At 50.8% G+C, this 19,796-nt stretch overlaps 1 protein-coding gene across 15 annotated transcripts in view; it reads right to left on the reverse strand.

Moving 5' to 3' along the window:
* The window catches only part of PTPRU (protein tyrosine phosphatase receptor type U), a 77,886-nt gene that overhangs the window by 48,011 nt on the left and 10,079 nt on the right, over positions 1-19,796 (reverse strand). For 14 of the 15 annotated variants that reach the window (XM_047725899.1, XM_047725896.1, XM_047725891.1 and 11 more), the window contains exons 2-7: positions 14,683-14,814; positions 11,603-11,874; positions 10,989-11,070; positions 10,770-10,885; positions 10,210-10,384; positions 9,378-9,671 (exon numbers count right to left, since the gene is read on the reverse strand). In XM_047725899.1, the coding sequence (XP_047581855.1) occupies positions 9,378-9,671; positions 10,210-10,384; positions 10,770-10,885; positions 10,989-11,070; positions 11,603-11,874; positions 14,683-14,814 (1,071 nt within the window). Of the gene's footprint in view, positions 1-9,377; positions 9,672-10,209; positions 10,385-10,769; positions 10,886-10,988; positions 11,071-11,602; positions 11,875-14,682; positions 14,815-19,796 lie in introns of those variants that run through there. The other variant, XM_047725898.1, reaches the window with a different exon arrangement.

Below are 19,796 nucleotides of genomic sequence, written 5' to 3' on the forward strand. Positions count from 1 at the left end.
TAATGTGTGCAAAGCACATATGACAATGGCTGATACACAACAGGCCTTCAAAAATGTTAGCTACACTCTTTTTTAAAGATTTTATTTATTTATTTGACAGAGATCACAAGTAGGCATTGAGGCAGGCAGAGAGAGAGGGGGAAGCAGGCTCCCCGCTGAGCAGAGAGCCCGCTGCAGGGCTCGATCCCAGACCCCTGAGATCGTGACCTGAGCTGAAGGCAGACGCTTAACCCACTGAACCACCCAGGCGCCCCTACACTTTTTCTTTTTTAATAACACAGTTCACCTTCTATTTTAAGATCATCCTGGAGGGCACTGAACAGTCTGAAACAACTAAATGCTGTATTTTTCTTAATTGACTAATTCCAAACGTTCTGAAACAGCTTATAGTAATATATATGATACGATAAGATACAGACATCAGGATGATGGGGGAAATGACGCCAAATAATTAAAAAGCGCCAGAGAATGTTAGGGAAACAGAACTGTGTGCCATTAGGTCCCACGCAGGTCTAAAGAGAAGGTTCAGACTGGGTGGTGAGTTTTTGCCAAAGCAAAAAGGGAAACACAATCTGTTCTAGAAGGGCAGTAACAACAATGGCAGGGGGCGCCTGGGTGGCTCAGCCAGTTAAGGGTCTGACTCCTGATTTCAGCTTGTGATTTCAAGTTGTGATCTCAAAGTTGTGAGATCGAGCCCTTCTTGAGATTCTCTCTCTCCCTCTCCCTCTGCCCCTTCCCCCAGCATGTACTCACTCTCTCACTCTCACTCTCTCTCAAATAAATAAATAACAATAACAACAACAACAATGGCAGTTAACAGGCACTGGGGGCTTTGCCTGAGCCAGGCCTTGCTCTAGAGGCTTGACAATGCTTTATCACAATGAATCCACCCTGTAATCCAACAGACAGGGGCCATTATTAGCCCTGTCACACAGATGTAGAAATGGAGGCACAGAGAGATTAAGTAAGCTGTCCAGAGTCAGTGACCCGGATAGTCATGTGGAGAAGTTGAGAGGCAAACCTGGACAGGCCGGCTCCAAAATTCAGACTCTTAACCACTACCTGCCTCACCCTGAAGAAGTCAGTGTCCAGGAACAACCAGCACAAAATCGCACGGATGCCTCAGTAGGGACAGGCAGCCCCCCCGCCCCCGCCGCGCATGGGAGGAGCATAGTGCTGCGATTCACAGCCTCTGGGTGCATCTGTGAAGTCACTTATAAAATGGTAAAGGACCCCAAGGCTTCCGAAGCAAAGGCAGGATGGAGCCCAGGTGCTCAGCCTCTAGTCCTCCATCTGCCTTGACCAGCTGCGTGATCTCCAGGCTCTGGGTCTCAATTTCCTCATCAAGGAAATGATAGAAGAAGCCAAGATTGCTGGCAATGACTGGCACCCAAACTCTGTGAGATGCAGATTATATATATATATATGTATATATACATATATATATATACACATACACACACACACATATAATATATATTATCCTCAAATCCCATGAGCACCTGTGAAGCGTCCCCAGTTAGAGACTCTCGGGACACGCCTTAGTGAACAGATGAGAAAGCTTGGCTGCTTGGCCTCTTGAGATGATTAAGTACGACCCTATTACCGTTTCTACAGGATTCATTTGCTCAGGATGCTCTTTACAAAGAAGACACAGAGGGAAACACCAGCCCAGGCTGCTCTAGACTCAGTACAATTCCAGCCCAAGTACAGCCCAAGTCAAAGTTCACTTCCACCAGAGCTTTCCTTCCTTCCCCGGGCCACGGGCAAGTGACGGCCTCCAGTCATTTATCAGGCCACCAAAGAGGTATGTCAGCATCTGCTAGGAGCAAGGCCCACCTCTTAACTTCTTGCAAAGTTGGGCTCCCTCCTCCCCACAAGCAAGGCAGACCCGATCCCCACCCGACATGAACGTTAGGGGTCTGGTCCCACTGCTCACTGCGATCTCAGGGCTGCTGGCCACAAGCCCACTGACCATGCTTATGTTTCCTCTCCTGTTCCTGGCTCCCAGAGATTTCCCTCAGGTTTTTCTATGTGGTTTTGTTTTAACCCACACTCTTAGGTGCTTGGAGTGGATGGGGGTGGATTCTGTGTGCGCTCCCTCTGCCGTCTTGTTCAGAGATCCTGGCTTATTCCCTGACATTCCAGGCTCTGGTCCTGGCTTCCCCGTGTGTACAGTCTGTCATGGGTGTCTAGGGAGCCGAAGTACCACTGATTTATTTGCTCCCAGCAACTCTGCTCACATCCCCACCCCTGGGGACACTGGCCCCTTTCCATCCTTGCAGGACTGGCCAACATACACGGCTGCCTTTGCCCTCCTGCAGCGTTTAAACAAAGGCACAAGAAGTTATATGTGAACTGGTGACACAGGTTGGGCTGGGACTATGACAAACAGGACAGTAAGTGTCCCATCCGAAAGGGACAGCTGCTACTCAGCTCCAGGCAATATTCCCATAAAGGACTATAGACTCAGGATGGCCAGATCCTCCCTTTTTAAAAACAAAAAGATTCTAGTTTTAAGTAATCTCTACACTCAATGTGGGGCTCAAACCCACAACCTGGAGATCAAGAGTCGAGCGCTCCATCGACAGAGCCAGCCGGGCGCCCTGAGATCCTCCCATTTTTTAAGAGAAGCCAGAAATTCAGATTTTTATGTGAAACCTCCAGATTTTTAAATACTGGCAACCTACTTAGGTTTTGGTAAAAACCATGTCATATGGCACAAAATAACAAACATCTAACCTAAAGGCTAAAATTCAACCTTCGTGCTTGGTGCCTCACTCTCCAAAAGCCATGTTAGCCCCCACCGACCTCACTGGACTAAGGGATCTTTGAAAAGAAAGCTCACTCTCCTCTTCTCTCTCCCCCCGCCACCCTGATCGAATCTGGGCAGATCCAGGGGCTCGAACAGTTTGTTGACTACAGACTGATATGTTGATTGAAGGGTGTGAATTCATGAGTCTCTCTGTTTCCAAAAACCATCTGGCATCCAGACGTACTCGCTTCAGCTGCCAGGACACGCTGGCAAAACAGAACTTGGGGCTCTCGAAGCCCCATCCCTCTCAAATTCCACAGGGCCGCAGGCCACTCAGAAATCAAAGGTCAGATGCGAGGCGGGGGAGGGGGTCTGGGGCAGGGAAATGAACAAGGAGGCTCACAGTTAACACCTGTGACATTATACCAAAATGTGTTGATTTGAATAATTCTAATAGGATGCATTAACCCTATACCACTCAACTGTTTCTCTCCTGGAAGGGGCTTCAGAGCGGGGTCGGGTGCCCCCAAGTTCAAATCCGATGGGCTCTCCAAAGTGCAAATTCTATATAACCATTTGTTAAAGCAATATATGTCAAAGCCCCTTCTTGAACCACTCCCGATTATCCTCAAGAAATTACTCAAAGGGGAAAAAAACACTACAAGACCTAAGATTTGCCATGCAGTCTTACTTATAATAATAAGGATCTGGAAACATAATCGTTCAGCAATATGGAGACACTGCCTGGACTTCTATAAGCCAGTAAACATAATTATAAACAACACCACACATGGGACACCATGAAGCAGAGGAAACAGACTACAGAACGCTTTCTACATCCCAATTACAAGGGTGTAAAACTGTGTGCCGAAGGCATATGGGCAGAGATTCGAAGAAGAGTGAAAACCTGGGCAAGGATGGCAAGGTTTAGAGTGATTTTTTTTTAAATGCCTTTTTCTGACATTATATTACTGTTTTTACAGTAAATCGTATTGCAGGAAGGGAATTGTAGGGCGATGGGGGAGAGGACAGCACAGCTGGCCAACAGCAAAACTGCTGACCTAGGTGTCTAAGCAGGGTGCTGGGGAAGGGGGCAGGGTACATCAGTGAACCAAGGGGAACGTGTCATTAAGATGCGGAGGCGGAGTCATTTGGGTTTTCTTTCTCTGGTCCTGGGCCCCTGCGTCTGTCCTTGCCAGCCTGTGGGACGTGTTCAGCAGCACTTAGCACAACATGGCCACATCAGCCCATGACGGCACCTGCTGTCCCCGTGCCTGCTGTGGTTTGCAAACACTTCCCTGGAAATCGGGATAGTCAAACTTCAGTTCTGACTGCTCTGGACTCACTGGGGTGGATCTGGAAAAGTGACTAACTCTCTAAGTCTCAGTATATGCATCTGTAGAATGGGAGTTAACTACCACTATCACCATGCAGCCTGCGGTCCGGGCCCACTGTACCATCCCCAGGCTAGTGCCTTCCCCTCTCCGGGTTTCATTCCCCCACCTGTACACTCAGGAGAGGAGAAGAGAGGTTGTCTGTGGACCCCTTTGCTCTGATTTCTTTTATTCTGAATACCAGAGCAGAATGGGCAACTGTCCATGACAACTGTCATTTGCTGGGTGCTTACTGTATGTCAGGCCCCATCTTCACTTGGATTCCGCACATTTATGGCCATTATTTGCACTTAACACAAAGCACTGGGAGGCACAAGGGTGCAAGCCTCCCACCTCCTCTCTTTCCCATGTTCACTTATTCCCTAAAATCTCAAGACTAAATCCGGGGTTCTGAACCCTGGCACCACTGATATTTTGGACTAGATAATTCTCTGTTGTGGGGGCTGTTCGGGCACTGTAGGATGTTCGGCTGTTTCCCTGGCTTCCGCTACCCTTCAGATGCCATTATCACTCCACCCCCAGTTGTAATAACCCATGTCTCCAGACACCGCAAATGTCTCCCAGGAGACAAAAATCACCCCCAGTTGAGAACCAGCAGGGTAAAAGATCTCATCCAGTCTCGAGGCTTTAAATACCATCTATGTCTATAGTGATGACTTTCAAATTTATATCTGCAGCCTGAACCTCTTCCCTGAGCTCCACTCATAAATCCATCTGCCTGATGGCTATCTCCACTTGAACGTCTAATAGGCATCTCAAAGTCAACTTTTCCAGCACAGAACTCCTGATCTATGGCACCCCATCACACCTTCCCCTCTGCAGTCTGCTTCTTTCCAGTAAATGACAACTCCATCCGTCCAGCTGCTCAAGCACAACACCTTGGAGCCATCCCCACCTTCTCTCTACTTCCCCTCTCGCGTATTGCACAGCGGGTCCATCAACAAATGCAGTCAGCTCGACCTTCACAATAAACCCAGAGGCTAACCACTTTTCACCACCTCCTCCACTTCCTCCAGCTGCCAGCCTCCACATCTCGCAGCCACCCCGTTACAGCAGCCTCCTCACTGGTCTGCCCTTCTTGGCCCCTCGCCCTCCTAGAATCTATTCTTTGCAAAAGGGCCAGAGTCATCCTTTTAAACAAAGTAGGTGATGTCACCCTGCTTCCCACCACCCACCCCCACCCCAAGCAATTTCTCCAGCTTCCTGCGTGGCTGAGTCCTTCTCAGTCCTCAGTCCTCAGTCCTCAACTCCCTCAGGGCTTGCTCAAAAGTCACCTTCTCAATCAAATGGTCCCTGAGGCTTTTTAAAACAACAATCCCCCTATCCCCACACCCAGTCTGCACCCCCACCCCAGCCCACCCTGCTTTACTCTTCGCAGCACTTACCATCATTTGACAAACTATATATCTCACTTGTTTTACTGTCTGCTCCCGCCACCATGTGAGATCCATGTAGAGTTCCTGCAGGGCAGGAGGAACTCACATGGCCTTGGTCTGTCATGATCACAGTCCTATATCCCTATATTAGTGCCTGACATATAACAGGCACTCAATAAACATTTGTTGAATGAACCTTAACACCAGCCCTGTGTGATGAAGACTTGTATTCTTCTCATTCTGTAAAACAAGGGGACAAAAGCTCCAGGAGGTTAAGTAACCTGACCCAGATCCCTCATCTAGAAAGTAATTCCCACTGAACACTCCAACCCACCACCCAGGGTCTCTTCAAATGTGACATGCAACTGGATTTTTTATGGCTCCCCCAATCAGCTTTTAAAAACACTTAAGAATATAGACTGGCAAAAAATAAAAATAAAAACCTTACATCTTAACCAAGAATTAACTCAAAATGGATCACCGGACTCAATGTAAAATGTAAAACTATAACACTTTTAGAAAAAAAGGGGAAAAAAACAGGAGAAAATCTTTGAGATCTAAGGCTAGGCAAAGACGTCTTAAACTTGACATCAAAAGCATAACTCATAAAAGGAAATGTCGACAAACTGGCCATCATCAAAATTAAAAATGGTTGCTCTGTAAAAGCCCAGGTGACGAGTGTGAAAAGATGAGCTAAAGCAAGAAGAAAATATTTATACACTGCATACCCAACAAAGGACTAGTACCTAGAATGTGTAAAGAACTCAAAAATCAGAAGGAAAGAATGAATAATCCAATTAGAAAATGGGCAAAGACATGAACAGTTCACCAAAGAGGATGACAGATAGCAAATGGCACATGGACAGATGTTCAACATTAGGCATTAAGGAAATGCAAATTAAGACCAAGATGGGATATCATGACACACCTCTCAGAATGGTTAAAAAAAAAAAATAAAGACAATTCCAAATGCGAACAAGGATGCAGAAAACTGGATCATTCATACATTGCTGGTGAGAACGTAAAACAATACAGCCATTCTGGCAGTTTCTGATAGAACTAAATACACAATTACCGTGCAACTCATCAGTCACATCCTTGGGCATTTATCCCAGAAAAATGAAAACTCATGTTTGTGCAAAAATCTGAAAGCAAATGTTCACAGCAGCTTTACCTGTAATAGCCCAAAACAGGAGCCATCCAGATGCCCCTCTTTTAACAGTTTAAACAAACTGCAGTATTTCCACACCATGGAATACTACTCAGCAATAAAAAGGAACAAATGACTGATGTACATAACAACTTGAATGAGTCCCCAGGGAATGATGCTGACCAAAATAACCAACCTTAGTGCCAAGACAGTTCAATGAGAGAAGAATACTGTTTCCAACAAATGGTGCTGGGACAACTGGAAATCCACATGCAAAAAGAATGAAGTTGGTCCCCTAACTCACACCATATGCAAAAACTAACTCAAAACGGATCAAGGGCTTAAATGTAAAATTTAAAACTATGAAAGTCTTAGAAATAAAAGGGTAAATCTTCTGTGACTTTGGATTGGGCCATGGTTCCTTAATATGACATCAAAATCACAAACAGCAAAAGAAAAACAGACAAATTGGACTTCCTCAAAATGAAAAACTGTTGTGCTACGAAGGGACACTGTTTAGAAAATTAAAAGACAACCCACAGAATCAAAGAAAATGTTTGTGAATATATTTGATAAGGATCTAGTATCCAGAATATATAAAGAACTCTTACAATTCAATAATACAAAGACAAATATCCCAACTTAAAAATGGGTAAAAAAAATCTGAGTAGACATTTCTACACAGAAGACATCCAAATGGTCAATGAGCACATGAAAAATTGCTCAATATCATTAAGCATCAGTGAAATGCAAGTCAAAACCCCACTGAGATACCATTTCACACCCACTCCGAGGGTTATAATCAAAAGACAGATAATAACCATTGTTGGTGAGAATGTAGAGAAATCAGAACCTTCAAACACTGCTGACGGGAATGTAAAAAAATGGTACAGCTGAATACAATATGCTATCGTCCAGCAGTAAAAAAGGATAAAGGAGAAAACATGCCACAACATGGATAAACCTTGAAAATATGAGTGACGGGAAAGAAGTTGGTCATCAAGACTATGTCTCGTATGACTCCATTTACACAAAATGTTTAGCAAAAGGCAATTCTACAGAAATGGAAAATAGATTAATGGTTGCCTAGGGCTGGAGGTGGTAGAAAGAAATGTGGAGGGTGCTAAAGAGTAAAAGCTTTCCTTCTGGGGTGATGAACATGTTCTAAAATGGATTGTGGTGACGGATATACAACTCTGAATATTCCGTAAATCACTGAATTACACACCCTAAGGAGTGAATTTATGAGATGTGAATTATATCTCAATAAACCTGTTACCAAAATTTTAAAAACCAATTTCAAAAGCGTATATACTCTATGATGTCATATTTATATAACATTTTTGAAATGGCAAATATTAGAAATGACGGGCAGATTAGTGGTTACCAGGAGCTGAGGTGGGAAGAAGGGAGGGAGGTGAAAATAGATATAAGAAGCCACACAAAGGCTTGACTGAACGGTATCTTGACTATGGCAATAAACACACAAACCTATACATGTGATAAACTATATAGCACTAAATACACACACGCACATACACAAATGGGGACAAGTCAAATCGGAGAACTCTGAAGAAGATCTGCAGATTATATAAATGTCAATACCTTGGCTATGATATTACACTACAGGTTTGCAAAATGTTACCATTGTGGGAAACAGTGTAAAGTGTGTGGGGAATCTCTATATCTTCTCCCCCCTTTTTTTTTTTAGGCACTCTCTATACCCAGCTTGCAGCTCGAATTCACTGCCGGGAGATCACAAGTCACATGCTCTACCAACTGAGACAGCCAGGCCCCCTGCAGTTTTTCTTACAATTGCATGTGAATTTATAATTATCTCAATAAAGATTCCAATTAAGGAACTACATTGAGATCTGTTCTGCTCGAGTCTCAATTTCTCTTCAAATTAAACAAGAGCGTCCTTTGATATAGAAGTGCCGTAGCTCCTAACAGCTGCTTGTACCCTTTTGGACAAAGAAGAGCAGACCTGAGGCTCAAAAGACTCCACAAGAGAATCCAGTTGAAATTTAATAACACACTTTTATTTTATGGTATATAGTCATTTATTAGATGTTATAATGCAGAATTAAGAACACAAATTCTAGGGCGCCTGGGTGGCTCAGTGGGTTAAGCCTCTGCCTTCAGCTCAGGTCCTGATCTCAGGATCCTGGGATCAAGCCCCACATCGGGCTCTCAGCGGGGAGCCTGCTTCCTCCTCTCTGTCTTTCTGCCTGCCTCTCTGCCTACTTGTGATCTCTGTCAAATAAATAAATAAAATCTAAAAAAAAAAAAAAAAAAAAACACAAATTCTGGACCCAGCCAGTCAAGGATTCTAATGCCAACTCTGTCACTGACTAGTTATCTCACCTTGTGCCAGTCACTTAACATATCTGTACCTCAGGCATCTCATCCATAGAATGGATATGACAAGAGTAGGTAGATCATAGCATTGTGAGTTTTCAATGTCTGTGTGGGTGCCTATGTGTTTACACATATATGTGTGTCTGGCACAAAGTATTAGCTATCATTACTACCTTTACCACAACAAGGACTGGGGGGATATCATGACATTTTATAATGTTTCAGAGGCTCAAGTGCGGGCCATATTACCTCTTCTAATGAGCCCCCTTGGCCCATCCCCCGTTAGCCCTGACCCCATACCCAGGTGTCCCAACGACGGTGTTGGGCCAAGAGGCACCCACCTGCACACTTGGTACGGCTGATGAGGGGCGGGCCAGGGCGACCAGTACCGCCATCACCCGGGCGCGTGAGCAGCACGCTGATCTCATACTCGGTGTCCGGGTCAAGGTGCCACAGCTTGTAGGTCTGCAAGCTGACGGCGTGCACCTCGGCCCACGGACCGCGCGACATGCGGTACTCAATCTCCTTGCGCACAATCGGCCCGTCGCCAATGATGGAGTTGGTGTTGAGCTGGATGATGAGGTAGGTGGGCCCGGCGCGCAGCAGCTGGGGGGGCGCGATGGGGGTGGGGGGCTCTGCGAGGGTGTGAGGGAGAGGCGGAACCAAAAAGATGAGCTGTGAGACCCTGCCCCCAACTCCGCATGGCAGCACATCCAAATCTCCAGTAGCCCTCTCTGTCCTCCCAGGACCCTGATGAAGCCCCCAGACCCTCAACTAGACCTTCTTGCCTACCTCCACTAAATACCCAGGCATTAAGGGGCACCCGCTCCAAAGGCTGATCCTACATTCACCCCTAAGCCCTGTCCCTCATTCCCCTCTGAATCCCCAAGTTCTAGCGTTCAGGGGCTGAACGCAGGCGGGTCGGGTCAACCCCAGGTCCCCTCAGCCAGACCCCGCCTAACGGGGCTCACAGCCTAACCGGATCTCCCCGCCCACCTGCCTCTCAGTCACACCCCTCCCCTCGATCAGACCTCCTTCCAGCAGAGAAACTGTCCCTTCCGCAGGCCCCGCCCCCGGTCACACCTTTCTGAAGGCCACACCCCCTCGACCCCGCCCCTCGGAGGTGGCATCCCCAGCACCCACCCCCCACTACGCGAGTGTAAGCCGGCTGACCCTTGACGATGAGCTCCGCGAAGTTGGAGACGCCCGCACCTCGCGGGGCCTGGGACACGCAACGATACAGGTCCTGCTCCGAGCGGCTCACGGAGGCCAACAGGAAGGTAGCCAGGAAACGCCGGTGGCTGATGTGCCGCACTCCGGCGGCGGGCACAAGCACCCCGCTCTGCCGCTGCACAAGGGTAAGGTGGACAGGGTCAGGAGCGCTGAAGAGGGAGGGTGGTCTCTCTATAGCCTGGATGAGGGGAGCAGTCCCTAGTACTCAGGGGACGCATGGGGTTCCTGAACTAGCTCCGCCCCTGGAAGGTGCTGGATAAGAAGCTGATTAAGGGAATGCAGTCTCTGCCTCTGATGGAGAGAGGTCTGGGGATCCTGGAGCCACTCTCTGTCATGGGAGTATAAGAGCCCCCAAGAGGGCAGAGCAGAGCCTAGGTGAGGGCAGGGAGGTATGAGTACAGGTGCTGGAAAATGTAGGAACGACTCAGCACCCCCCCCCAAAGGAACCCAAGTCCCAGAAGAAGTCTCCCACACCCCAATAAGGTCCCTGCACCCCTCACCTGCAGGAGAAAGTGCTCGGCCTCTGCGGCTCGGCCTGCTGCCATGCACTGGAAGGAGGCGTTCTGGCCAGCGTTGACCTCCACATCGCCCAGGCGGGAGAAGTGCGGGGCCTTCGCTGCGGGAATAGAGCCTCTGTGTGAGCCAGACCTGTGCCCCCCACAGGCGGGAGCCATGGCCACCACACCCCTCACCCTGCACCCCCGTGGGCTGGGACTCACCGCAGGGGTAGCTGAGAAGCAGGACGTCATCTAGGCCCATGTAGCCCCTGCGGTCTGGGGAGATGAGGGCCTCAAACAGCACCTGGGGGAGGCGGGAGGGTCCCTGTCATATCCCTCCAGCCCTACCTGGGGAGGTGCCCACAAGGGACCCCTTTAGCTCTGCTCCAGTCCAGGCTCCTCAACCAGCAGAGGTCAACTCAACTCACAATGACCTTCCCTACCAAGTCTGCTAGTTGTGGGAGGGGAGAGTCAGCAGCCAGAGCTAACAAGGTCAAGGCCAGAGGTTCCATCCCAGTTCTGGTCGGTTACTTCAAGCAGGAAAAATTTTCCCAGCCAGGCAGGGTTTCCAGGTCAGCACTGTTCCAACTCACCCTTGACTCCAGCCACTGACTATGTCCTTTGACAGTGATCTCTGATGCTAAATCTGGACCACAGCAGCAAAGAATAACCCAATGCTGACCACAGACTGACCCCTGACCTTGACCACATATTGACTCCTGATGCTGAACACAGACTAATTTCAACCTTGGTCACTAGCTTACTCTGACCTCAGGCTGACACCACTCTACCCCCACCCCTAAGCACAGGCTGACCACAGACCAAACCCAGCCTACCTGATACTCATTGGGCCAGAAGGTGCTGACAGCCAGCTCTGCCTGGTGCCACTGACGGCCATGTGATCCTGTCATGTTCCAGACGGCACTGCCCAGTGGACCCCCATTGACACGCACATAGATGCCCAAGGTGCCCGGGCTGTGCCCATCCCGGCTGTACAGGAAGTAGCTGAACTGCACGCAGTGGGTGTCATTCTCGCTCAGGCTCTGAAAGATGACATGGGCCCTCTGGCCTGGAGCATGCTGGGAAGCATTGACCATCAAGTAGGAGCCTAGAAAGAGAAGAGGAAGAGGCAGGAGCTAAGGAGGCTTGGGGAGGACCAAGGTCAGGTGAGTAGAGGAGGGGGTCAGAAACAAAGGACTCCAGACATTTGGACTCACTGGGAGTCAAGAGTTCTGAGTTCTGGTTCCAGCTCTGACTCACTAGGTTGAGTCTCTTCACCTCCCTGCATCTGTTCCCCGGAGGAGAGAATTGGAGAAGCAAAAAACACACAAAAGTGACTCTCTCAAAACCCTTTATGGCCCCTCACCACCTACAATCACAGTCCAAGCTCAGGCTGACCCATGACTTTCCCCATGTGCTGAGCTGCCCTGGGAGGCGGAAACTAACTAGGTCATTCATCTTGGAGTCAAGAGTCTGGCACATGACAGGCCCTCGAAAGCTCCCCTTTCTGAAGCCCTCCCTCCCTATCCCTCTACAGGCTTCTCTCCTGGCCCTTGGATCATTAATAAAGTGTAGGTCTGTCTCCCCAGCAGCCTGTGATGCCTCCAGGTCTCCACCGGGTCCCCAGCACAGGTCTGAACCCAAACTGAATGAGCGTGTAGAACAGAGACTGAATGAAAGGACTCTAACTTCCCTTCCAGCCCCCACCCTGGGTCTAAATGCCTGGGATACAATTCTTTTGATTTGCAACGTGGAGAAAGGCAGAACTCTCCTTCCCCAGATCCAGATCCGGGCTGTGCATGGGCAGAGGAGTGGAGGGGGCCTGGCAGGATGAGAGTGGGCTGGACTCCTCAGGACCTGGCTGGAGGATTGTGGCTTCCCTTTTGTGGGGAGAAGGCCCCAGCAGCTGTCAAGAGGACACCCACAGCCCCCCAGCGCTGCCTCCTCCCGGGCTTGGCTACCAGCCAACACAAGCTCATTCAGATCCCAAACCACAAGGCTCCCTGCTCTGGGAGGACTCCCCAGGGACTCCACTAGAGGGGATCTCGTTCATTTCTGTGAGCCAGAGGCCTGTGAAGGTAGCTCCTGGATCAGTCCTGGTGGGGTAGTAAACAGAACCCCCAAATCCCCATCCCCACCCAGAAAGCGGTACATCCTGGCCCCCAACAGTGGGACCTGTCCCACTCCTCCATCCTCCTCTCTCCTCTCCCTGTGAGCAGCTGCGTGTGTCTCTCCCCCTTTCAGTCTGACACTTTGTTCTTGCCTCTTCCTCTGGCTTCCTCTGCCCCTCTCTCTCCTCTCTTTTCCTCATTTCACTCTGCATCCCTCTCCTTCTCTTTCATTTCCTCCCTTCATTCAGGTGGCTCTTCCTTCTCCCTCCATCCCCAACTCCCTTCCCTAGAATATAAGTACCAAGAGAGCAGAGACTGTGGCCCTCTTGCCAACCACTGCAGCCCCACGATCCAGCACAAGGCCCGCAGTAAATACTAAATTTCTCTCTCCCCTAGCTCTGCAGGAGTGAGAGAGAGAGAGAGGCAGAGCCCACACCAAGGTCCCTGCCATGGTGGGCACCTTACAGATCAGTCACACAGGTCAGACTTGGATACCCGCTAGCACAGAGGTCAAACAAGGAGTTGAGGGCTGTTTGTGAAAAGGCAGAGAGAAGTGCCCCAGGGAGGGCACAAAGGCAAGAGGGGGAGATAGGGGCCTCCGGGAGGCAAGGTGAGCGGTAGGAGATGACCCTCAGGGCTGCCCGTGTCAGACTGTGCAGGGCCTCTCTGGTGGCTTCAAGTCTTGGCCTCACCACTGAGAACTTTTGCTGACTCTTCCCAAACTCCTGACAGCAAGTGCAATTGCAACCATGCTGTGAGCTGAGTAGCAAAGGGCCTGACCCACTACTATGACAGAGCAAAGGTGAGGACATCCTGAAGTTTCTGCTTCTGGGGTTCCCTCAGCAAGCCCATTTATTCTCATATCATGCTATGTCTTCCAACCTAAGGGAATAAAGTTGATAATTTAGCCTCCGTCTGTCTTATCCTTTTCTGGATGCCCCATTGATTCTGCACCCAGTGAAGGGGTGCTGGTAACTGGACCCCCTCAAATACCTCCAATAATAGCAACTAAACATTAATTGAATGCCTACATGCCACTCCCGTGTTATGCACCTTATAGACATTATCTAATAACCCTATGAAATGGATTACTGGGCTCTCCCCTTTACAGTTAAGATAATGGAAGCTCAGAGAGGTTAAGTGATTTGCCCAAAGTCACACAGCTGATAAGGCCAGGATTTGAAGACCAGTCTTCATGACTCTGGAACCAGTATACTAGGGGCCATCATCAGAGTAGGACTACAGTCCACATAATTAGGCTCCTGATTCCCATCGCAGTGCTCATGATGCCGGAAGTGCCTCATCCCGAAACAGGGCAGAGCAAGGTAGAAATTGGGAAGGATCCGGGACTTCCAAGAAGAAGGGGGCAGAGGAAGGAAGGTTTTGCACACACCCAGCCCCCCGGGTTACAGCTCAATCAGCATTTTCACGTCCTGGGAGTCAAGGATGCAGAGGCTCTCAGGGAGAAGAGAGCCTCCCTAAAGGTCGGGGGCTTAGGAAGACCTGAAGGGAGTAGGGTGGACCCTGAGCTAACCTGTAGCGGGAATAGTGGGAAGTGGGTTTTAACTATCCTGGCTACAAGTGCCTTTGATTACTTGAACCCGCACCCATTTTACACGTAAAACTACCTGATACACACAGTTGGACAGTGTCCACAGAGCCCCACATTCATAGTATCATGTTTGTCGTTACAGATGCAAAAGCAGATGAGACCCGGAGAGGTTAAGGAACATGTCCCAGGGCACATAGCAGGGAGCTAGAACTGGAAGGAGAGAAAGAGGAATGGTGGTGGAGAGGAGGCTCACCATGGGGCAGATCCGCTGGAGACCGGGTGCCAGGGTGGACGTGCACTTGCTCCCACTGGAAGTCATCGTACTGGGCCTGGCTGTACTCACAGGGCACTGCTGGGTCACTCACTTCCTCGAAGGTGCAGCCGGCTGTGAAGGCAGAGCCTGGTTAGCCCTGGCTAGGGAAGGACCCCTAGCCAGGAAAGCTCCTGGGGCTCCCCTCTAAGTGCCCCGACAGCACCCTCCCACCCAGGCCCACCCCCCTTCCCTCCCTCTCCTGGGTTTCTCTCCAATGCTCCCTCCCTCCAATAAAACTCTCCCTCCTCCAACGCTTTCCCTCTTCTTATTGTCTCCACCAATATCAAGACCACCCCACACCACCCCCCAGGACTCGCCAGGACCCCACCTTGCTCAACCACCCATCAAAGACCCTCCCTCAGGAAAACTAGTTAACGTTATCACTACATCATTAGAGCTTCACAACTCAGGAGATCGATCAGGTCTGGAATTATCCCGATTTTACAGATGAGGAAAATAAGGCCTTAAGGGCACACAGCTCAGGACTGGCAGGCTGTGATGGCCACAAAGCCAGCCCTGATGATCTCTCCTTCACAGTAACAATGGCCACCGATCATTCTAAGCCCTCCACGGTGCTAGCTACCAGCTCTCGGCATGGCATCTCATTCAGGCCTCAGGTCCTGAGGCAGGGACCCCTATGATTCCTGCCCCACAGGTGAGCTTCAGGGAGTCACTTGTCACCCAATCACCCAAGTCAGGTCTCTGCCTGCAGGCCTGGGACAGGAAAGGGCTGCACATATGACTAGAGAAGCAGTGTCCCGTGATTTGGATCCAGTATTTATAGTGGAAAGGAGAAGAGGAAGGAGGGAAAAAGGCGGGGTAGAATCAGATGTGAGTACTCTGCCTGGTAATGAGGTCCATGTTTCTCAGCTCATCAGAGCCCTGAGTCAGGCACCTAGTAAACATCAGAATGCCGCTGGGGGGGAAGAAACTGCAAACTGGTTCCCATGCCCACCCCCCACCCAATCGTGGTGCTAGCAGGCCCGCTGTGGGCAGTCCAAGGCCTCAGGGACCTGGGAAAAGGCCTGGCCAAGTGGTGAGGAAGCAGAGACACGTCAGGCCAGGCCCTGTGCGAGGTATCTGCCAGCCACCCCATCTGATAGTCGATGTGATGGAGGTCCCGGGGAATGAAGAGCTCTGTGCACAGTATCCCAGGACAGGTACGTGAGCGGGCTGTGGCATCAGACAGACTTGGGATTGAATCTTGACTCTGCAATTTGCCAACCCTTGTGACCGTAGGCAAGTCGCCTCCTGTTCCAAGCCTCAGTTTCCATCTTTGCACAAGGGGTTGTCGGGGATGCAAGTTGGGGGTGCGCCTATCACCAGGCCTAGCTCATGCAAGCTCTCAGAAAATGGCCCTTCACAGGGGCCCCTGGAGCCCACCAGAGCCACAGAATGGGACTCGAACCCACATCAATCGGAGAGCGGAGCCTGTGTTTCCTTCACTAGGAGAAGGAGTGCATCCAAGCTGCTTCCTGGGCTCAAGAAGAGGATGGAAGAGAAATAAAGAAGGAAGAGAAACTGGGGGCTGAGGGCCACATGCTGGGCAGGCCCCTGCACCACAGCAGGGACTCCCCTTTGGGGGGCTCTGCTGTGTCACCTGCTAAGGGACCTCTCTCGGTTGTCATGCCCATCACCTGAAGTAGCAGAGGGGGACACACTCAGCGGAGCCGGGCACGCAGGGGCTCACCACGGTCAGGGGGGTCTCCCGTTCCTCTTCCTGCACCCCCTCAGAGTGTAAAACAATGAGATGTGGGCATGAGGCTAGCACCAAGTCGATGCGATGAAATAACAGAAGCCTCTCTCCAGAGCTGGAGCAGGACCTTGACTGTGCTCTTTGCCTCTTTGTGCAAAAAGCCCAAGTCAGCAGCACGTGGGAGGGAAGTTTTAACCCAACCTGTGCCGGGAAGCCCTCAACTCTCCCTCCAGAAAATGACCCACAGCGCAGCACAGAGGGAGGCCATGGCCCACAGGGATGGTCAGGGAGGGCTTCCTGAAGGAGGGGACCGCTGACTTCCTTCAGCCTGAGCTGAGTCTGCAGTCTGCTCCAGCGCTTCTTGGCCAAGGCCTCCCTAAGGCACAGGGATTGCTGGAAAGGGAAGCCCAGGATCTAGAGCCTGGGTGAGCCTCAGGCCCTTCCTACTCCTTTAAAAGGCAGGTTCAAGTACAAGGTAGCTGCCCAAGGATGTCTCATCCATGGCCGTGGGGCAAGCCCAGGAGTGCCAGCTCTTTGGCTTCCCCCTGTCCAACCTCAGCCAGGACACATGAGCTATCAGGACTCCCAGACCGCCCCAGGTCAGCGGCCCCCAGACAGGCTGACCTCAGCCAGAGTGGCCCCCAGCTGACTATCCCTGGCCATGCGGCCCCAACAACATCCAGACCACCTGATTTCGACCAGAATGACCACCCGATTGCCTGACCAGCCTCAGACCATCTGACCCTGGCCAGAGTGTTCCCTGACCCCTGTCAAATAATGACTCTTACAACTGATCTCAGCCAGCTTAACCTCCCTAGCTGACTTTCTCCCTCCACAGTGTCCCCTTAAGCAGAATGACTCCCCCTCCCTGGTCCACGTCTGTCCTCGGTCTTGTGCCACTGGGCCAGGCCCAATTCCAACCACAGCCCTTAGGGGATAAAACCTCTGGGTTCAGGCTCATCGTGAGAGCCCCATCCCCACATTCTCCCCAGCTCACTCTGGGGTGGGAACCATCACGCCTCCTAGGTCCTGAGGAAAACCCTATCCCCTCCAGTCTGGATGGCTCATGATCCACAGCCCCAAAACCAAGCCCCAGCTCCTGTTAGAGACCCAACTCCTGCTGGAGGCCACCAACCTGGGAGGAATGAGATCAGACTTTCGATTCAGAGCAAGAATGGTAGCAGGAAACCCCTCTGGCCTCCATCAACACAGACACAGGCCCCAGACACACGCACGCACACGCATCACCACCACCATGAGATGGCTGCCACTGCCACCTATGCCCAGGAAACTCCATAGTAATTCGTAAGGTCGGTATTAGTATTATTCCTGTTTTACAGATGGAAAATGAGACATGGAGAGATGAGCCGGCTTGCCCAAGGCCACGCTCTAAGTACCAGAAGCTGGGATTTAAGTCACCTATCTTTGTTCAAGGAGATTAGGTCCAGACAGAATAAGGCCCCGGTATTCTGCTAGCCACATGTGTTAATTCCATTCCATTCACAGGCAATTCGTCCACTAGGAAGTACAAAGCAGTCCCAGGCTGACACTATAAGAGGCAAAAGGATGATTAAGATTCTGCCCTGCCCTCAGGGACCTCCAGTCTGAGTGGGGGTGACGGAATAAGACAAAGCAGAGAAGGGTCGAGGCCACAAGGAGGGTTCAGGAGAAATACTTTCTGGAGGCGGGTGCATCTGAGTAGGGCCCGGAAGGATGGTTATCATTCTGGCCAGAAGAGATGGGCCGAAGGGTATCTGAGCAGAAGCAAAGGAGGGCAAGGAATAAACACACAGTTAGTCCAGAGCCTAGGGAAGAGCTCAGACTGACCCAAGCAATGGCAGAGAAGGCTAGAGAAAGGAAGGTCAAGGCCAGACCACGGAGGGAGTGCCTTCTGTGTCCAGGTGAGAAGTTTGGCCTCATTTAGAATTGGGAACCCTGAGCAGGTATTTGAGCAGGCTTCGGGTGAGACAGTGAGACAACCTCTATGCCAGGAAGAGGGCAGGTGTGTCCTCCAGAGGGCACAGGATCTGGAGGGAGCTCGGTGGGACAAGCCCCCATGCGGTCCACAGTAAGATGTCCGGGACTGCTGAGGAAAGGAAGCCTCAGGTCCCCATCCAAGATGCCAATGGCACATACTCTAGTCGCACCCAGAGGAAGCAACACACACACACACACACACACACACACACACACATGCCTGCAGCCCCACGCTCCCTTCCCCCAGCCTAGTCCAAGCCTCAGGGACACAGTCTCAGCCAGGCTAGGGCCAGGGAGAAAACCAGACTCGGCCACCGGTACCCCATCTCTGTCCCGGCCTCCCACAGAGGGTAAGCTGAATCAAGTCGGGACCCCCACCGGTTCCCCCAGCCCCAGCTCAAACTGGCCCAGCTACATTCCTCAGCTAATCTCCCCAATCTGGCAGGCGGTTGCTGAGGCAACCGTCAGCCACAATTTGGGAAGGCAGGAGGATGGCTTATCCACATCCGGCTGGGCTCTGATGGGGCGATGGAAGGGGCAAAGCAACCTCAGCGGGAAGAGTCAGAGTGTGGGAAAGGGGCCTTCCCCAGCTGTGGAAGGTCTCCACAGCTCCACGTGCACGTGTTTCCATATGTCAACATATGTGTGTGCGTGCGCGCGCGTGTGCACAGCTGTGAGAGTGACAGCCTCATATAGAATCTTGAGCACCCAGCTGGCAGGAAGGAGACCTGGATCTATTCCCCGCTGAGCCTCTAACTCCCTGTGTGACCAGCAGCAGATGACCTGCCCTCTCGGAATTGCTGCTTCCTCACCTATGAAATGAGAATGGGGACCCAGGTGACCTCTAGGGCTACTTCCACGTCTAGGATTCTGGTTCCGTTCATGCAAGTATGCATGTGAGCAAGAATAATGTGAGGGCTGGGCGCCTGGGTGGCTCAGAGGGTTAAGCATCTGTCTTCAGCTCAGGTCATGATCCCGGGGTCCTGGGATCAAGTCCTGACATCACGTTCCCTGCTCAGCTGGAGTCTGCTTCTCACTTGCCTTCTGCTCCCCCTGCTTGTGCTCTCTCGCTCTCTCTGTCAAATAAATAAGTAAAATAAAATCTTAAAAAAAGAAGAAGAAGAAGAAGAAGAATGTGAGAGCAGAGAGAGACTATGGGGCAGAGCTTTGTGAGGGTGACCATGGGTCTCTGAGTATGGGTCCCCCAGGCACTGTGCTGTGAAGTTGGGGGTGTGCAGGCGTAGATCCCGATGCAGAGTATTTGGGCACACTCAGCGCTAAGCATGTGCCTACAGGGGAGGAGAGTATAAGCGGTGGGGGAGATGGGAGTTGTGTGTGTGTGTGTGTGTGCGTGTGTGTGTGTGTGTGCCCCCCTGTGTGA

Source organism: Lutra lutra, chromosome 4 (assembly GCF_902655055.1).
Source record: "Lutra lutra chromosome 4, mLutLut1.2, whole genome shotgun sequence".
Lineage (NCBI taxonomy): Eukaryota > Metazoa > Chordata > Mammalia > Carnivora > Mustelidae > Lutra > Lutra lutra.